Source organism: Panulirus ornatus, chromosome 44, assembly GCF_036320965.1.
Source record: "Panulirus ornatus isolate Po-2019 chromosome 44, ASM3632096v1, whole genome shotgun sequence".
NCBI lineage: Eukaryota > Metazoa > Arthropoda > Malacostraca > Decapoda > Palinuridae > Panulirus > Panulirus ornatus.
In genome coordinates this window covers 12,169,113-12,190,440 of record NC_092267.1, presented here as the reverse complement: position 1 = coordinate 12,190,440, position 21,328 = coordinate 12,169,113, and the positions used below count along the sequence as shown (strand labels likewise).

General features: G+C 41.3%; 1 protein-coding gene across 15 annotated transcripts in view; it reads left to right on the top strand.

Annotated features, from left to right (window-relative positions):
- The window catches only part of LOC139762749 (trithorax group protein osa-like), a 437,278-nt gene that overhangs the window by 285,162 nt on the left and 130,788 nt on the right, over positions 1-21,328 (top strand). For all 15 annotated transcript variants that reach the window (XM_071687843.1, XM_071687851.1, XM_071687853.1 and 12 more), the window contains one exon: positions 9,483-9,665. In XM_071687843.1, the coding sequence (XP_071543944.1) occupies positions 9,483-9,665 (183 nt within the window). The remainder of the gene's footprint in view (positions 1-9,482; positions 9,666-21,328) is intronic.

Sequence of the window (21,328 nt, the reverse complement as noted above, 5' to 3'; positions counted from 1 at the left end):
AATCTGTTACGATGAGAGGCCTTGGGAAGTGAGTCAGTTGTTGTTCGCTGATGATACAGTGCTGGTGGCTGATTTGGGTGAGAAACTGCAGAAGTTGGTGACTGAGTTTGGTAAAGTGTGTGAAAGAAGAAAGCTGAGAGTAAATGTGAATGAGAGCAAGGTTATTAGGTACAGTAGGACTGAGGGACAAGTTGCTTGGGAGGTAAATTTGAATGGAAAAAACTGGAGGAAGTGAAGTGTTTTAGATATCTGGGAGTGGATTTGGCAGCAGATGGAATGATGGAAGTGGAAGTGAGTCACAGGGTGGGGGAGGGGGCAAAAGTTCTGGGAGTGTTGAGAAGTGTGTGGAAGTCGAGAACATTATCTTGGTAAGCAAAAATAGGTATGTTTGAAGGAATAGTGGTTCCACAATTTGGTCTCCCACTTCTCCTCGTTCCCTCCACCTCCGACACATATATCCTCTTTGTCAATCTTTCCTCACTCATTCTCTCCATGTGACGAAACCATTTCAAAACACCCTCTTCTGCTTTCTCTCAACCACACTCTTTTTATTTCCACACATTTCTTTTACCCTTTACTTGTTCGATCAAACCACCTCACACCACGTATTATCCTCAAACATCTCATTTCCAGCACATCCACTCTCCTCCGCCCAACTCTATCTGTAGCCCACACCTCGCAGCCATATAACATTGTTGGAACCGCTACTCCTTCTAACGTACCCATTTTTGCTTTGCCTTTCACACATTCTTCAACACTCCCAGAACCTTCGCCCCCTCCCCCACCCTGTGACTCACTTCTGCTTCCATGGTTCCATCTGCTGCCAAATCCACTCTCAGATATCTAAAACACTTCACTCCCTCCAGTTTTTCTCCATTCAAACTTACCTCCTAATGTACTTGTCTCTCAACCCTACTGAACCTAATAACCTTGCTCTTATTCACATATACTCTCAGCTTTCTTCTTTCACACACTTTACCAAACTCAGTCACCAACTTCTGCAGTTTCTCACCCAAATCAGCCACCAGTGGTGTATCATCAGTGAACAACAACTGACTCACTTCCCAAGCCCTCTCATCTACAACAGACCGCATACTTGCCCCCTCTCTCCAAAACTCTTGCATTCACCTCCCTAACCACCCATCCATAAACAAATTTAACAACCATGGAGACCTCATGCACCCTTGCCGCAAACCGACATTCACTGGGAAAAAATCACCCTCCTCTCTAACTACTTGTACACATGCCTTACATCGTTGGTAAAAACTTTTCACTGCTTCCAGCAACTTACTGCCACACCATTTACTCTTAATACCTTCCACAAAGCACTTCTATCAACTCTATCATATGCCTTCTCCAGATTCATAGATGCTACATACAAATCCATCTGTCTTTCCAAGTGTTTCTCACATACATTCTTCAAAGCAAACACCTGATCCACACATCCTCTACCACTTATGAGACCATACTGCTCTTCCCCAATCTGATGCTCTGTACCTGCCTTTACCCTCTCAATCAATACCGTCCCATATTCCCGGGAATACTCAAACTTATAGTTCTGTAATCTGAACATTCACCTTTATCCCCTTTGCCTCTGTACATTGGCACTATACATGCATTCTGCCGTCCTCAGGCGTTTCACTCTGAACCATACGTACATTGAACATCCTTACCAACCAGTCAACAACACAGTCACCCCCTTTCTTTTTTTATTAATTCCACTGCAATACCATCCAAACCTGCCACCTTGCCAGCTTTCATCTTCAGCAAAGCTTTCACTACCTCTTCTCTGTTTACCAAACCATTCTCCCTGACCCTCTCACTTCACACACCACCTTGAACAAAACACCCTATATCTGCCACTCTATCATCAAACACAATCAACAAACCTTCAAAATACTCACTCCATATCCTCACATCACCACTACTTGATATATACCACATTATTCCAATTCACTTTATTCCTTGCATGCCTCTAACCCTCCTGTATGTTCAGGTCCCAATCGCTCGAAATCTTTTTCACTCCATCCTTCCACCTCCAATTTGGTCTCCTGCATCTCCGTGTTCTGTTCACTTCTGACACATATATCCTCTTTGTCAATCTTGCCTCACTCATTCTCTCCATATATCCAAACCATTTCAACACACCCTCTTCTGCTCTCTCAACTGCACACTTTATAATTCCACACATCTCTTTTTCCCCTTCATTACTTACTTGATCAAACCACTTTGCACCACATATTGTCCTCAAACATTTCATTTCAAACACATCCACCTTCCTCTGGACAGCCCTGTCTAAAGCCCATGCCTTGCAACCACATAACCTTGTTGGAACTACTGTTCCTTCAAACATACCCATTTTTGCTTTCTGAGATAACGTTCTCCCCTTCCACACATTCTTCATCACTCTCAGAACCTTCGCCCCCTCCCCCACTCTATGACTCACTTTTGCTTCCATGGTTTCATCCGCTGCTAAGTCTACAACCAATTTTTCTGCATTCAAACTTTTTTTTTTTTTTTTTTTTTTTTTTTTTTTTTTTTTTTTTTTTATACTTTGTCGCTGTCTCCCGCGTTTGCGAGGTAGCGCAAGGAAACAGACGAAAGAAATGGCCCAACCCCCCCCATACACATGTACATACACACGTCCACACACGCAATATACATACCTACACAGCTTTCCATGGTTTACCCCAGACGCTTCACATGCCTTGATTCAATCCACTGACAGCACGTCAACCCCTGTATACCACATCGCTCCAATTCACTCTATTCCTTGCCCTCCTTTCACCCTCCTGCATGTTCAGGCCCCGATCACACAAAATCCTTTTCACTCCATCTTTCCACCTCCAATTTGGTCTCCCTCTTCTCCTCGTTCCCTCCACCTCCGACACATATATCCTCTTGGTCAATCTTTCCTCACTCATTCTCTCCATGTGCCCAAACCACTTCAAAACACCCTCTTCTGCTCTCTCAACCACGCTCTTTTTATTTCCACACATCTCTCTTACCCTTACGTTACTTACTCGATCAAACCACCTCACACCACACATTGTCCTCAAACATCTCATTTCCAGCACATCCATCCTCCTACGCACAACTCTATCCATAGCCCACGCCTCGCAACCATACAACATTGTTGGAACCACTATTCCTTCAAACATACCCATTTTTGCTTTCCGGGATAATGTTCTCGACTTCCACACATTTTTCAAGGCTCCCAAAATTTTCGCCCCCTCCCCCACCCTATGATCCACTTCCGCTTCCATGGTTCCATCCGCTGACAGATCCACTCCCAGATATCTAAAACACTTCACTTCCTCCAGCCTCTCACCATTCAAACTCACCTCCCAATTGACTTGACCCTCAACCCTACTGTACCTAATAACCTTGCTCTTATTGACATTTACTCTTAACTTTCTTCTTCCACACACTTTACCAAACTCCGTCACCAGCTTCTGCAGTTTCTCACATGAATCCGCCACCAGCGCTGTATCATCAGCGAACAACAACTGACTCACTTCCCAAGCTCTCTCATCCCCAACAGACTTCATACTTGCCCCTCTTTCCAAAACTCTTGCATTTACCTCCCTAACAACCCCATCCATAAACAAATTAAACAACCATGGAGACATCACACACCCCTGCCGCAAACCTACATTCACTGAGAACCAATCACTTTCCTCTCTTCCTACACGTACACATGCCTTACATCCTCGATAAAAACTTTTCACTGCTTCTAACAACTTGCCTCCCACACCATATATTCTTAATACCTTCCACAGAGCATCTCTATCAACTCTATCATATGCCTTCTCCAGATCCATAAATGCTACATACAAATCCATTTGCTTTTCTAAGTATTTCTCACATACATTCTTCAAAGCAAACACCTGATCCACACATCCTCTACCACTTCTGAAACCACACTGCTCTTCCCCAATCTGATGCTCTGTACATGCCTTCACCCTCTCAATCAATACCCTCCCATATAATTTACCAGGAATACTCAACAAACTTATACCTCTGTAATTTGAGCACTCACTCTTATCCCCTTTGCCTTTGTACAATGGCACTATGCAAGCATTCCGCCAATCCTCAGGCACCTCACCATGAGTCATACATACATTAAATAACCTTACCAACCAGTCAACAATACAGTCACCCCCTTTTTTAATAAATTCCACTGCAATACCATCCAAACCTGCTGCCTTGCCGGCTTTCATCTTCCGCAAAGCTTTTACTACCTCTTCTCTGTTTACCAAATCATTTTCCCTAACCCTCTCACTTTGCACACCACCTCGACCCAAACACCCTATATCTGCCACTCTGTCATCAGACACATTCAACAAACCTTCAAAATACTCATTCCATCTCCTTCTCACATCACCACTACTTGTTATCACCTCCCCATTTACGCCCTTTACTGAAGTTCCCATTTGCTCCCTTGTCTTACGCACCCTATTTACCTCCTTCCAGAACATCTTTTTATTCTCCCTAAAATTTACTGATAGTCTCTCACCCCAACTCTCATTTGCCCTTTTTTTCACCTCTTGCACCTTTCTCTTGACCTCCTGTCTCTTTCTTTTATACTTCTCCCACTCAATTGCATTTTTTCCCTGCAAAAATCGTCCAAATGCCTCTCTCTTCTCTTTCACTAATACTCTTACTTCTTCATCCCACCACTCACTACCCTTTCTAAACAGCCCACCTCCCACTCTTCTCATGCCACAAGCATCTTTTGCGCAATCCATCACTGATTCCCTAAATACATCCCATTCCTCCCCCACTCCCCTTACTTCCATTGTTCTCACCTTTTTCCATTCTGTACACAGTCTCTCCTGATACTTCTTCACACAGGTCTCCTTCCCAAGCTCACTTACTCTCACCACCTTCTTCACCCCAACATTCACTCTTCTTTTCTGAAAACCCATACTAATCTTCACCTTAGCCTCCACAAGATAATGATCAGACATCCCTCCAGTTGCACCTCTCAGCACATTGACATCCAAAAGTCTCTCTTTCGCACGCCTGTCCATTAACACGTAATCCAATAACGCTCTCTGGCCATCTCTCCTACTTACATAAGTATACTTATGTATATCTCGCTTTTTAAACCAGGTATTCCCAATCATCAGTCCTTTTTCAGCACATAAATCTACAAGCTCTTCACCATTTCCATTTACAACACTGAACACCCCATGCATACCAATTATTCCCTCAAACTTACATTCCAATAAACTTGTCCCTCAACCCTGCTGAACCTAATAATTAACCTTGCTCTTATTCACATTTACTCTCAACTTTCTCCTTTCACACACTTTTCCAGACTCATTCACCAACTTCTGCAGTTTCTCACTCTGATCAGCAACCAGAGCTGTACCAATAGCAAACAGCAACCGACTCACTTCCCAAGACCTCTCATCCCCAGAAGACTGCATACTTGCCCCTCTCTCCAAAACTCAGGCACAGACCTCCTTAACCACCCCATCCATACACAAATTAAACAACCATGGGAATATTACACCCCTGCCGCAGACTGACATTCACTGGGAACCAGTCCCTCTCCTCTTTTCCTACTCATACACATGCCTAACATCCTTGGTAAAAACTTTTCACTGCTTCTAGCATCTTACCTCCCTCGCCATACACTCTTAAAACCTTCCATAAAGCATCTCTATCAACCCTATCATATGCCTTCTCCAGATCCATAGATGCTACATACAGATCCATCAGTTTTTCTAAGTATTTCTCACATACCTTCTTCAAAGCAAACACCTAATCCACACATCCTCTACCACTTCTGCAACCACACTGCTCTTCCCCAATCTGATGCTCTGTACATGCCTTTACCCTCTCAATTAGTTCCCTCCCATATGATTTCCCAGGAATACTCAATAGAATTATGCCTCAGTAGTTTGGACACTCCCCTTTACCTCCTTTGCCTCTGTACAGTGGCACTATGCATGCATTCTGCCAATCATTAGGCACTTCACCATGGCCCATACATACATTGAATATCCTTACCAACCAGTCAGCAACACAGTCACCCCATTTCGATACATTCCACTGCAGTACCATCCAAACCCGCCGCCTTTCTCAATTTCATCTTCCGCAAAACTTTCACTACGTCTTCTCTCTTAACCAAACTATTCTCCCAGACCCTCTCACTTTGCACACTGCCCCACCCAAAACACCCCATATCTGCCACTCTTTCATCAAACACTTTCAAACATTCAACAAACGTTCAAGAAGCCTTCAAAATACTCAGCTCCATCTCCTCACTTTATTCCTACTTGTTATTATTTCCCCATTTGCCTCCTTCACCAATGTTCCCATTTCTTCTCTTGTCTTACATACATTATTTATCTCCTTCCAAAACTTCTTTTTATTTTACCTAAGATTTAATGATGCTCAGTCACCCAACTTTCATTTGCCCTCTTTTTCAACCCTTGCCCCTTTTTCTTGACCTGATGCTTTCTTTTATACATCTCCCAGTCATATGCACTATTTCCCTTCAAGTATCGTCCAAATGCCTCTCTTTTCACTTTCACTAACAACTTTACTTCTTCATCCCACCACTCACTACCCTCTCTAATCTGCTCACCTCCCACCTTTCTCATGTCTCGTGCATCTTTCGTGCAAGCTATCACTGCTTCCCTAAATACACCCCGTTCCTCACTCACTCCTCTCACATCATTTGCTCTCGCCATTTGCTATTTTACACTCAATCTCTCCTGGTACATCCTCATACAAATCTCCTTTCCTAGCTCACTTACTCTCACCACCCTTGTCTCCCCAACATTCTGTTTTCTTTTTTGAAAACCTTTACAGATCTTCACCATCACCTCCACAAGGTAGTGGTTACACATCCCTCCAGCTGCCCCTCTCAGCACATTTACATCCAAGAGCCTCTTTTCCCGGCTATCAATTAGCAAGTAATCCAGTAATGCCCTTTGACCATCTCTCTTTCTCGTATACACATATTTATGTATATCTGTCCTTTTAAACAAGGTATTTCCAATCACCAGTCTTTTTTTAGCCCAAAAATCTACAAGCTCTTCACTATTTCCATTTACAATGCTGAACACCTCATGTACACCAATTATACCCTCAACTGCCACATTACTCACCTTCGCATTTAAATCACACATCACTAAAACCCAGTCTCATGCATCAAAGCTGCTGACACACTCGCTCAGCTGCTCCCAAAACACTTGTCTCCCATGATCTTTCTTCTCATGACCAAGTGCATAGGCACCAATAATCACCCATCTCTCTCCATCCACTTCAAGTTTTACCAACATTGGTCTAGAATGTACTTTCTTACACTCTATTACATACTCCCACAACTCCTACTTCAGTAGTGCTACTCCTTCCTTAGCTCTTTTCCTTTCACCAACCCTTGACTTTACTCCTGAGACTTTCCGAAACCACTCTTCCCCTTTACCCTTGAGCTTCATATCACTCAGAGCCAGAACATCTAGGTTTCTTTCCTCAACAAACTACCTATCTCCTTGCTTGTCATTTTGATTACATCCACACACATTCAGACACCCCAATCTGAGCCTTCGAGGAGGATGAGCACTCCCCACTTGACTCCTCCTTCTGCTTCCCTTTTTAGAAATTGAAATACACATGTACATATTCATACTTGTTTGGCTTCATCCATTCCTGGTGCTACCCTGCCCTTCAGGAAAGAGCATTGCTACCCGACTTACAACCGTCTTTACTAACGACCATGAAAGAAATATGAATTGAAAAATATATGTCAATATAAAATTACGCTCGGTTGTACGTCCGCCAGTGCTAACGGCTGCATGCATATGATAGTGAACGTCAGATGATCCTGGCTTAGTATACATCAGAGCATCTCTTACAGTTCTATCTCTCAGTTACCAGTCAATAAGTGCACGTTATTCAAGTGAACCTAAAGAATTTTCATACTGGATTAAACTTTTTTGTATTAAACCCCAAAGAATATGATGAGCAAGAGGAAAACCCATCAAATGTTGATAGATTTGGCAAGAAGCTGAGATAGCACCAGCAAACAGACAAAGAAAGACAAGATCTGCTCACATTTATACACGAGTTTTCATTTGTAATGCACCGAAACCACAGCTCCCTATCCACATTCAGGCCTTGCAGAACTTTCCATGGTTTACTCTGGATGTTTCACATGTTTATTTTATTGACAGCATGTTAACCCTATTGTTCCAGTTCACTCTATTCCGTGCACACCTTTCTTCCTCCCGCACGTTTAGGCCCCAATTGCTCAAAATCTTTTTCACTCCATCCTTCCATCTCCAATTTGGTCTCCCAATTTTCTTAACACATGTATCCTCTTTGTCAGCCATTCCTCACTCAATCTGTCCATATGTCCAAACCATTTCAACACACCCTCTTCTGCTCTCACAACCACCTCTTTATTTCCACACATCTCTCTTATCCATTCATTATGTACTAGATCAAATTGTTTCTTTCCCATCACCTCAAAGCTTTGGATCTCTCTGCCTTCTCATGTCTTTTCCACTAACTATGACCTGCCAGACATTTTAAAAGACAGGTTTTTCAATTCCAAATTTTGTAAATACTCTCTGTTCTCTGTCTGCCTGTATGTCTGTCCGTCCGTCTGTCTCTCTGTCTGTCTCTCTGTCTGTCTCTCTCTCTGTCTCTCTCTCTGTCTCTCTCTCTGTCTCTCTCTCTCTCTCTCTCTCTCTCTCTCTCTCTCTCTCTCTCTCTCGTTTCAATTAAGGCCTGGCCTTGATGTGGACTTTTGTCTGTGACTGTAACTTTCATATTGAAAGAAAAGTAATGGCTTTGAAATTTTGACTAGTTATGGAGACTCTGTAGGTGTGGCTAGTTATGGAGACTCTATAGGTGTGGCTAGTTATGGAGACTCTATAGGTGTGGCTAGTTATGGAGACTCTATAGGTGAGGCCACCCCTTTGAGGGAGCTTTAGTTAGGAACAGGCATGAGAGATATAGATAGGTAAATAGTTAAACTAATCTATGATAGTTGTATCACCACCAGACCTTTCAATTTATTGATTATCAAATTTGACCTTGACTCGCTCTTAGCAAGTTTTTAAAAACTTTACTCATGAACCTCATTCTTTTTCCATTTTTCCCCTCTCATTTTCTGTCTTATATCCATCTTTCATAACCTTGGAACTTCCTATCTGTTTTAGAGTCACTCTCTTTTAACACAAATTTTATTGAATATTAAGATTAGAGAGTAATTGCCATACAGTCATAGAAAATTGCATTCTGACCACCAGTGTGAAAAGTACTGGTAATGTCCAAAGTACTAGAGAGATGCTGCACGTACCATGCAGTTTTTTACATATGGTAGATTATATGTATTGTATAGAGGATTTTGTTTTACTTCACAAAATAATTTTATGTGTTGGTTTTGTATTTTTATAGTTGTCCTTCGTAAACTTGAGTACAAAAATACGTAAATAAACACATATGTTTTCCAGGGTCTTCAAACTCCCAGGACTCATTCCCACCAGCAGGGTCTAACAGTAGTTCCATGGATGGGTTTTCCAATGGCCCGCACGTTCCAGGGGGCCCAGGAGTGCCTGGCCCATACCCTCAGTACCCACCCTCCTCAGAATTTGGTGGCCACATGCCACAGCGGTCACCATCACAGTCAACTTCTGGTAAATGTTTTAGTGTTTGGCAAAAAGGTCATTTCCATTAGTTGAAAAAAGTATTGTTGTCCTTATTGTATCATTAAGGTAGTTGTAAATCCACATGTACTTATTGTAATGTTAAGGTAGTTTTAAATCCAAATAAAGGAATTTCTTAGAAGGGAGCTAGAATTTTTCAATCATTTGTTCCAGAATACAAGTTATTAATTTGTAAAGTGTAGCTTGGAAAATCGGTGTTAAGGGAGAATAACTCATATGGTGATTTGGTTATTCAAGTCAAAAACATAATGTCATTTCTCACATACTTGTGGTAGTATTTGCTTGGCAAAAATGTTGGCTAATGATGTGTTTACTCATCTTTTTCATACATTGTAAGTGTAGAGCATTAACATGATATTCTGAAAATATTGCTTCATTTTAGGCAGCATTCTGTAGAGACTCCAAATTAAAGTAATTCACCTGAAAGGGATTTTTACCATTCTTTGATATAGAGAATGGCCTTGTTTGGTTATAGAAATATTGCCACACTAGTGAGTCTGTTTGTTAATTTCTTTTATTATGTTGGCAGTGAATTCCCACTTTTCTTTTTAGACTCCTGATCCATAATTGACTAAACTGCTTTTTTGTAATTGTTCTATAAGCCATATTCATTCTTTTCCCAACTTTAACTCATGATTATGTACTATGACAGTCTTTATTCATTTCACATAATAGGCCTTTAGACATCACAGTTGGTTACTTGATACCATTTCTTAACCAGTTATTAACCCCTTAACTCCTTTAGATAGATAGTTATGGAAGTCACATAACTCCTCTAGACATAAATTTGTAAAATGAGTTTCCTGCCTCTTATTCAAGGCTGGCTATGGAGCCTGGGTGGTTGCTTAGGTGGCAGTTTGTGATTCTTTCTCCTAACAGTCAATCAGTCTTCAACCATGCTAATGACAGTACATTGACAAAGAATTTTGTGGGAAAGAAAATGAGTTTTTTTTTGTGCAAGATTTAGAGGGCCAGGCAATTAGATGATCATAGATTACTTATCAATAATGATCTGTCTTTTGAATCATGTTGAGAGAGCATTTTTGGGTACTGATTCTTTCATTACTAAAAGTTGACCAAGAGGAAGTAGAGGAAGCTGTTTCTAACAAAATTAGGGGCAGTGTTGCCAGATCCTGCATGACCTTGACAACGCTGTGTTGACAGTTGCGGCAGGTGATTTTACATTTTGAAAATTTTCTGGTTATAGAAAACTATCAGTGAACATTGTTGATTACTGGCTTGCTTACTACTAGACACTGGAGTTCCTTCTATTTCTCTGAGGCCCTTGCAGTGCTCATTGGTTGGGACCATAGGTTATAAAGTGTAATGGTGTGTGTTTGTGTGTGTGTGTGTGTGTGTGTGTGTGTGTGTGTGTGCAAAAGGTGCAGGGCACTTAAGTAGGGCACTTAAGTAGTAAATGCTTGGTATCTTTGTTTTGTTTGTTTTGTTAGTTGCATCATGGGCATGAAGGGTCTTGGGATATGTTGAAAAAGTGTTGTAGTGATTGGTGAGGTCAGGAGCATAGATGGGAAAGTGACACATTTTGCATAGGGAGTGTAACTTCTAGTTTCTTATGGGCTGTCTGGAAGTTTGACTTAGTTGAAGAGCAGTTGAATAGTGTCTTTTGATTATTTCACTGTATATGTGTTTTGTCAGTGCTATATATGTTGAGGTGGGGGAGGTTGGAATCTGTAAGTAGAGGATGCTGAAGTCTGAGGCAGGGGTAAACTTTTTACTTGGGGGTTGGTAGTAATTTATGTAGTGGGAGAGGTCTGATGCTGTTGCATAGAATTCAGTGCTTAGCATGTTGAGGTGGATTGTACTGTAAGGATCTGTGCTAGGCAGCAAGTAATTGTTCCAAGTGCACTATCATTTGTGTGGTTTGCAACTTTTGTTAAATTTTCTTTTAAGAGGATGGAAGACCTCAAACATTCTTGTGCTTGCTCATTTTAACATAATTTAGGCAATTTGGATGGCCCACACTGTTATTCTTGTATATTTTGGAGACTTGCTACGGCAGACAACTTAAATGCCGTCAGAACACTAACTGACACCAAATTTGAACAAGAAGAATAATTCCTTAGCATCTTCAACAAACAATTCATTGACATATCCATATCGGCTGTTATTTATTTGGGAATGAATGTCGTGTGTGTCATATGTTATGCCTAGAATGGTTGGTGTTATGTTCAGAGGAGGAGAGACTCCATTGAAGATAACTGGAGGGTGTGAGATGGATTCTTGTCTTAAATGTGTTAAAACAGTGAATGAATACTAATGTGGAAATAAAAACAAGTCGTAGTGGGTTAGCACTTGTTTCATTTGTGTGACATAGCGCTGCATGTTTGATGTTGCTTCTATGGTCGTAGGGTTTTGTGTTGTGATCATGATGTTTTTTGCATTCAAAAGGACCTTCATGTTGAGGTTTGCGTTAAGTAATGGTAGGTTATGTAGGAAGAGATTGAAGAGTATTGGAGAAAGAACTGTTGTTTGGGGAACTCCATTGTATAGTTTAAGTATTTTAGAGATGAAGTAATTGTGAGTGATTCTGGCATGGCAGCCACACATGAAATTAGCCAACCACTTTATGTCATTGTTATGGAGAGTGGTGTTAAATATTGTTTGTTTGAAGATGTGTTAGGGGAGTGTCAAATGCAGTGTTGATGTCGGTTGCTACTAGTATTATGTAGGAGGGGATTTTTGTGGTTGGTGGAAATCATCTAGGATATTTTGTTTCATACATATAGATGCATACATTTTAATTTAGTTACCATAGGACCAATTTCTGTGAGCCCTGATGTTACCCAAGACATCTTTCCAAAGGATTCTGTAACCCAACGACAGGGAAATGTAGACTTTTGGAGTGGAAGTTCTTTGATGAGTTTATTCCCAGTGGTACAGCCTTACCACAGCTCGCATGTCATTCATGGTGTAACCTCTTGCAGGTGGAGCCTGGTAACACCCATACATACATACATTTTTTTCATATGTGTTTCTATTTCCTGCATTAGCAAGGTAATGTTGAAACAAAGAAAAGGCCTCATTCACTTGCATCCATTTTCTAGCAGTATTTGTAATGCACCTCTCTATTACCCTTTATTACTTTGATAATCACCTTGCACCACATATTGTCCTCTGACATTTCATTTCCATCACTTCCATCCTCATGTGCACATTCTCATCTGTAGCTCATTCCTTGTATCCATACAACATTTTTGGGATGACTCTACCTTCAAAATCCCCCCCCCCCTCTACATAATTACATCTCTTTCCAGACATTCCTCAGTGTTCCTAGAACTTTTTGCCCCTTTCCCACCCTATGACTCACTTTGGCTTTTGGGTTCCATTCATTGCTGTGTTCACTCTTTGGTATCTAAGACACTGCATCTTCCAAATTTTCCACATTCAATCATGCACCCAAACTAACCAGTCCCTCTGCTTTGCTAAACCAAATAATCTTAATTAATTCACATTTACTTTCAACATTCTTTCTTACACAGTCTCAAATTCAGACAACTTTGCAGTTTATCACTTGGATTTGCCACCAGTACTGTGCCTTCAGCTAGCAATAATAGACTAACTTTCCAGGCCCCCTTACCACTTAAAGACTGAATACTCACCCCTGTCTCCAAGATCCTTGTATTTACCTCTTTCCCTGCTCAATCCATTAACAAATTGAACAGCTATGGTGACATCAGACACTGCCACTGCAAACGCAGTCACCAGGGAACCACTCAGCTTCCTCTCTATGAATTCACCCCCACTTCTTGCACTTTTGTTAGGAAACTATTACTGCTTATAGTAGTTTTCCTTTCTATGTCACATATCTGAAAGACCTTAAGATAAAAAAAAAAAAAAGGCCACATTTGTTCACACTCAGTCTCTAGCTGTCATGAGTAATGCACTGAAACCACAGCTCCCTATCCACATCCAGGCCCCACAGACCTATCCATAGTTTACCCCAGATGTTTCACATGTCCTGGTTCAGACTATTGACAGTACATCGACCTCAGTTTACCACATTGTTCCAGTTCACTCTATTCCTTGCATGCCTTTCACCTTCCTGTTTTTATTTTCACACATCCCTCTTACCTTTCATTACTTACTCAATCAAACCACCTCATGCCACATATTGTCCTCGGACATTCATTTCCAACACATCCACCCTCCTCTTTACAACCCTATCTGTAGCCCTTGCCTCACAACCATATGATATTGTTGAAATTACTATTCTTTCAAACATACCCATTTTTGCTCCGAGATAATGTTCCCACTTTCCACTCATTCTTCATTGCTCCCAGAACCTTTGCCCCCTCCCCAACCCTGTGACTCACTTCCACTTCCATGTTTCCATTTGGTGCTAAGTCCACTCCTAGATATCTAAAGCAATTCACCTCTTCCAATTTTTCTCTATTCAAAGTTACATCCCAGTTAACTTGTCCGTTAACCTTACTGAACCAAATAACCTTGCTCTTATTCACATTTAATCTCAACTTTCTCCTTTTACACACTTTTCCAAATTCAGTCACCAACGTCTGCAGTTTCTCCCACGAATCAGCCTCCAGAGCTGTATCATTGGCGAACAACGACTGACTCGCTTCTCAAGCACTCTCATCCCCAACAGACTGCATACTCGCCCCTCTCTCCAAAACTCTTGCAATTACCTCAATAACCACCCCATCCATTTACAAATTAAGCAACCACAGGGACATTACACACCCCTGCTGCAAACTGACCTTCAATGGGAACCAATCACTCTCCTCTCTTCCTGCTTGTACACATGCGTTACAATCTTGTTAAAAGCTTTTCATTGCTTGTAGCAGCTTCCCTTCCACACTTAAAACTTAGAAACACTTAAGACCTTCCACAAAGCAACTGTATCAACCCTATCATATGCCTTCTCCAGATCCATAAATGCTACATACAAATCCCTCTGATTTCTTAGTATTTCTCACATGCATTCTTCAAAGCAAACACCTGATCCACACAACTTCTACCCCACGTCAGCGAGGTAGCATCAGGAAACAGTCGAAGGATGGCCCATTCACTCATATACACATATATATAGATAAATGCCCATTTTATTTATTTTACTTTGTCGCTGTCTCCCGTGTTAGCGAGATAGCGCAAGGAAACAGACGAAAGAATGGCCCAACCCACCCACATACACATGTATATACATACACGTCCACACACGCAAATATACATACCTATACATCTCAACATATACATATATATACAGACATATACATATATATACAGACATATACATATATACACATGTTCATAATTCATACTGTCTGCCTTTATTCATTCCCATTGCCACCCCGCCACACATGAAATAACAACCCCCTCACCCTACATTTGTGCGAGGTAGCGCTGGGAAAAGGCAACAAAGGCCACATTCATTCACACTCAGTCTCTAGCTGTCATGTAATAATGCCACGAAACCACAGCTCCCTTTCCACATCCAGGCCCCACAGAACATTCCATGGTTTACCCTAGACGCTTCACATGCCCTGGTTCAATCCAGTGACAGCACGTCGACCCCGTTATACCACATCATTCCAATTCACTATATTCTTTGCACGCCTTTCACCCTCCTGCATGTTTAGGCCCCAATCACTCAAAATCTTTTTCATTCCATTTTTTTTTTTTACCTCCAATTTGGTCTCCCACTTCTCCTATTTGCGTGTGTGGACGTATGTATATACATGTGTATGTGGGTGGGTTGGGCCATTTCTTTCGTCTGTTTCCTTGCGCTACCTCGCAAACGCGGGAGACAGCGGCAAAAAAAAAAAAAAAAAATGTAAGTAGGAGAGATGGCCAGAGAGCGTTATTGGATTACATGTTAATTGATAGACGCGTGGAAGAGAGACTTTTGGATGTTAATGTGCTGAGAGGTGCAACTGGAGGGATGGCTGATCATTATCTTGTGGAAGTGAAGGTGAAGATTTGTAGAGGTTTTCAGAAGAGAAGAGAGAATGTTAGGGTGAAGAGAATGGTGAGAGTAAGTGAGCTTGGGAAGGAGACTTGTGTGAGGAAGTACCGGGAGAGACTGAGTACAGAATCGAAAAAGGTGAGAACAAAGGACGTAAGGGTAGTGGGGGAGGAATGGGATGTATTTAGGGAAGCTGTGATGGCTTGTGCAAAAGATGCTTATGGCATGAGAAGTGTGGGAGGTGGGCAGATTAGAAAGGGTAGTGAGTGGGGGCATGAAGAGGTAAGATTATTAGTGAAAGAGAAGAGAGAGGTATTTGGATGATTTTTGCAGGGAAATAATGCAAATGACTGGGAGATGTATAAAAGAAAGAGGCAGGAGGTCAAGAGAAAGGTGCAAGAGGTGAAAAAGAGGGCAAATGAGGGTTGGGGTGAGAGAGTATCATCAAATTTTAGGGAGAATAAATTTTTTTTTTTTTTTTTTTTTTTTAATGGTTTGGGCACATGGAGAGAATGAGTGAGGAAAGATTGACCAAGAGGATATATGTGTCGGAGGTGGAGGGAACGAGGAGAAGTGGGAGACCAAATTGGAGGTGGAAAGATGGAGTGAAAAAGATTTTGTGTGATCGGGGCCTGAACATGCAGGAGGGTGAAAGGCGGGCAAGGAATAGACTGAATTGGATCGATGTGGTATACCGGGGTTGACGTGCTGTCAGTGGATTGAATCAGGGCATGTGAAGCGTCTGGGGTAAACCATGGAAAGTTGTGTGGGGCCTGGATGTGGAAAGGGAGCTGTGGTTTCGGGCATTATTGCATGACAGCTAGAGACTGAGTGTGAACGAATGGGGCCTTTGTTGTCTTTTCCTAGCGCTACCTCCCACACATGAGGGGGGAGGGGGATGGTATTCCATGTGTGGCGAGGTGGCGATGGGAATGAATAAAGGCAGACAGTGTGAACTGTGTGCATGGGTATATATGTATGTGTCTGTGTGTGTATATATATGTGTACATTGAGATGTATAGGTATGTAAATTTGCGTGTGTGTACGTGTATGTATATACATGTGTATGGGGGTGGGTTTGGCCATTTCTTTGGTCTGTTTCCTTGCGCTACCTCGCAAACGCAGGGGATAGCGACAAAGCAAAATAAATAAAATAATAAATACAAAGCTTTTCTAAATATTTCTTAAATACATTCTTCAAAGTAAACACCTGATCCGCTCATCCTCTACCACTTTTAAAACCACTCTGCTCTTTCCCAATCTGATGCTCTGTACATGCCTTGACCCTCTCAATCAATACCCTCCCATATAATTTCCTAGGAATTCTCAAAAAACTTGATCCTCTGTAGCTTGAACACTCATCTTTATTAATCCCCTTTGCTTCTGTACAATGACACTATGCATGTATTCTGCCAATATTCAGGCTCTTCTCTATGATCCATACATGCTTTCAATATTCTTTCCCACCAATCAACAACAGTCACCTCCTTTTTTAATTAATTCCACTGCAATACCATCCAAACCCGCCACCTTGACAGATTTCATCTTCCGCAAAGCTTTCACTATGTCTTCTCTCTTAACCAAACCATTCTTCTTGACCTTCTCATTTCACCGACCACCCTGACCAAAACACCCTACATCTCCCAGTCTATCATCAAACACATTTAACAAACCTTCAAAATATTCACTCCATTTCCTCACTTCATCACTACCTGTTATTACTTCCCCACTTACCCTCTTCATCAATGTTTCCTATTGTTCTCTTGTCTAATGCATGTTATTTACCTCCTACCAAAACATTTTTTTATTCTCCCTAAAGTTTAATGATACTCTCTCACCCCAACTCTCATTTGTCCTTTTTTTCAACCCTTGGACATTTCTCTTGACCTGTTGCCACTTTGTTATATATATTTGTGTATATGTGGGTGGATATGTGTTTCTTCTTCTGTGTCCTGGTGCTACCTGGCTAAGTGGGGAACAGTGAACTATATGAAAAAAGGTATGAAATATGTATGTATCCTTTTTAAGTGGTTTGACTTATGGTCCAGTCATAGTTTTGTTTTATAGTGTGATTTTTTTGTTTCATTCTCTGTTAGTGGTTTCATATTGCTTTTTCAGGATAGTAAGAGTACAGCTGAATCTGTATGATTTATTTATTGATCAGTGTTTAAAATAACTCTCAAATGATATTCACAAAACCATATTGTAGGTCTCTGTGGAAGTAATTTTACTGTATTGAGTTACATTTTTAATTGTAGTTTGGAAAGTTAATAAATGCAAAGGAGTAAACAATCAAACCTTAAATAGAATATCTGCAAATTTGGGTTGATAACAAATTCTCGGTAGTGCAACCTGGATATGGTGTAGGTTTCCTTCATAGTCCTGAATATACTGATAGTTAGTCACCTTGTGCCTCACAGGTCCAGTAGGCAACGAGGAAAATGTGAACGCGTCTAACCCATTTGATGATCAGTGTCAGTACTCACGAACTTACCTTAACTCATATTCTCGTACTCAGGGTAAGGGCTGTAGTGTCAGGTGTGCTCATTTTACCCAGTTTTCTGTGCATTGGTGCATTCAGAGTGTGCAGGGTCTTTAGATGCTTCATAGTTATATTTGTAATTTGTTCTTGTAAAAATTGTTTTTTGTAATTTAGTGGTGTCTACCACTTTTGATTTTATAATGATGTATGCCTAAGTTTATTATATTTGTTGTTAACACTTAAATAACTATCCCTAGTTAGTAATTCAAGTCACTCAAAAAAGCTTCTAATTACTCGTGTTCTAGTTGAATGCAATCTGTTACATATTGAGTTAGATGTCATTAATTGTACATCGACATTACTTTTTCAGTAATTATATTTTCTGTAGCCTTCCTTCTTTGTCTTTCTTTTTTTTTGTTGCATGTTATTTTGATGGTGATGTTAAATGATTAATACACATGTTAGGGTAAGGAAATTGGATCTGCAAAGTTTGATTTTAGGAATGGCTTTTGTGACTGAATTCGCATTGCATGTAGGTATTCTGGTTTAGAGATGGGAGGAACTTTTATATGGTCCTGGGATACCAAGCAAGGAGTAATGAATATTACCTCAAATAAGTAGTTAGTCAAGATTTTCAATGTATGTATGGTCCAAGGTGAGAACCCTGAGGACTGGCATAGTGCCCTTACAACAAGGTGGGGGGGGGGGGTAATAATGCTCAATTTACTGAGCAAGGTGTATGTGGGAGTGGTAATTGAGAGTATGGTTAGATCCACTGACCTTCAAATATTGGGGAAAAGAATTATGGTTTCAGGAGTGGTAGAGAATATATGAACCTGGTGTTTCCCCTGAAAAATTTGTATGAGAAATGCTTCGTGGGAGAATCTGATTTTTATGTAACTTTTATTGACCTAGAAAAAGCACATGATAAGGTTGACAGAAAGGCCTTTTGAAAAAGTTTGAATATTGATATGGAGTGGGAGGAAGGCTGCTAAATGCTATGAGGAGGGTTTGATGGAATAGTAAGGTGTGTGTGTGTAAGCAGGAATAAAAGGTGATTGGTTCTGGGTGACCACCAATTTAAGTCAGAGGTTTGTGCTGTCACCATGGCTGTTTAAACTGTTCATGAAATGGTAGTAAGGGAAGTAAATGGGAGTAAAGGATGGAAATAGATTGTGTTGGGGTGGGAGGGACTTGGGTGATCAGTCAGTTTTTTTGCAGATGTGGCTCCCTTGCTAGACTCAAGGGAAGAACTGCTGAAGTTGGTGTTTGAGTTTGGAAGAGTATGTGAAAGGAGGAAATTAAATATGAACAAAACCAAGGTAATGTGCTGCAGGGAGTGAGTAAGGGTGATGTCAGAGTAAGTTAGTTTGGGAAGAACCTGGAGGAAATGGAGTACTTTGAGTACCTGGGAGTGGACATAGGAGATGGAACCATGAGGGCTGAAGTGAGGCATACGGTAAGTGAGAGGGCTAAGGTCTTTGGTGCACTGTGGAGTGCATGGAAGGAGAGTTCATTGTTTGTTAGGGAAAAGATGGGTGTGCGTGTAGTTGTAAGTCCCAGCAGTGTTTTATGGATATTAATCTTGGGCAAAAGAACAGAAGTGGCTGTACTAATTGGAAATTAGATGCATGAGGACAAAATGTTGTGTACAGCAGATTTTTAATGAAAGAATTGACTGTGTAAGACTGAGATGTGATAGTAAGCTCTATCTGATTGAGAGGGCTGAAGACCAGGATGTGCTGAAGTGGTTCTGATGTATGGAGAGGATGAGTAAAGAAAAGCCTGAAGAACAGGATTTATGTCATAAGTAGAGGAAAAAGCAGGAAGGTGAAGATTGAGGGAAAGAAAGGATGGAGTGTAAGAGGCTATGATTTATCTTGGTTTGAATGTTCATTAGGGAGAGAGACACGTATGAGTGAAAAAGAATTGATTTGTTGTGAGACACGTGGAGACCTTACGCAGTGGGTTGAACCAGGGCATATGAACTAGTCATGGAAAGCAAATAAGTCTGTAGGGCTTGATTATGGATGGTGGGCTCTAGTTTTTGGGGGCTTGAATATAGATGGTGGGCTCTGGTTTTGGTGCGTTATATATATAATTATATATATATAATATATTTTTTTTTGTTCTATTTTGCTTTGTTGCTGTCTCCCGCATTTGCGAGGTAGCACAAGGAAACAGATGAAGAAATGGCCCAACTCACCCCCATTCACAATGTATATACATACACGTCCACACACGTAAATATACATACCTATACATCTCAATGTACACATATATATACACACACAGACACATACATATATACCCATGCACACAATTCCCACTGTCTGCCTTTATTCATTCCCATCGCCACCTCGCCACACATGGAATACCATCCCCCTCCCCCCTCATGTGTGCGAGGTACTGCTAGGAAAAGACAACAAAGGCCCCATTCGTTCACACTCAGTCTCTAGCTGTCATGCAATAATGCCCGAAACCACAGCTCCCTTTCCACATCCAGGCCCCACACAACTTTCCATGGTTTACCCCAGACACTTCACATGCCCTGATTCAATCCACTGACAGCATGTCAACCCTGGTTTACCACATTGATCCAATTCACTCCATTCCTTGCCCGCCTTTCACCCTCCTGCATGTTCAGGCCCAGATCTCTCAAAATCTTTTTCACTCCATCTTTCCACCTCCAATTTGGTCTCCCACTTCTCCTCGTTCTCTCCACCTCCGAAACATATATCCTCTTGGTCAATCTTTCCTCACTCATTCTCTCCATGTGCCCAAACCTTTTCAGAACACCCTCTTCTGCTCTCTCAACCACGCTCCCTTTATTTCCACACATCTCTCTCACCCCCACATTACTTATGTATATTTTTTTTTTTTTTTTTTGCCGCTGTCTCCTGCGTTTGTGAGGTAGTGCAAGGAAACAGACGAAAGAAATGGCTCAACCCACCCCCATACACATGTATATACATACGTCCACACACGCAAATAATCATACCTACACAGCTTTCCATGGTTCACCCCAGACGCTTCACATGCCCTGATTCAATCCACTGACAGCACGTCAACTCCGGTATACCACATCGATCCAATTCACTCTATTCTTTGCCCTCCTTTCACCCTCCTGCATGTTCAGGCCCCGATCACACAAAATCTTTTTCACTCCATCTTTCCACCTCCAATTTGGTCTCCCACTTCTCGTTCCCT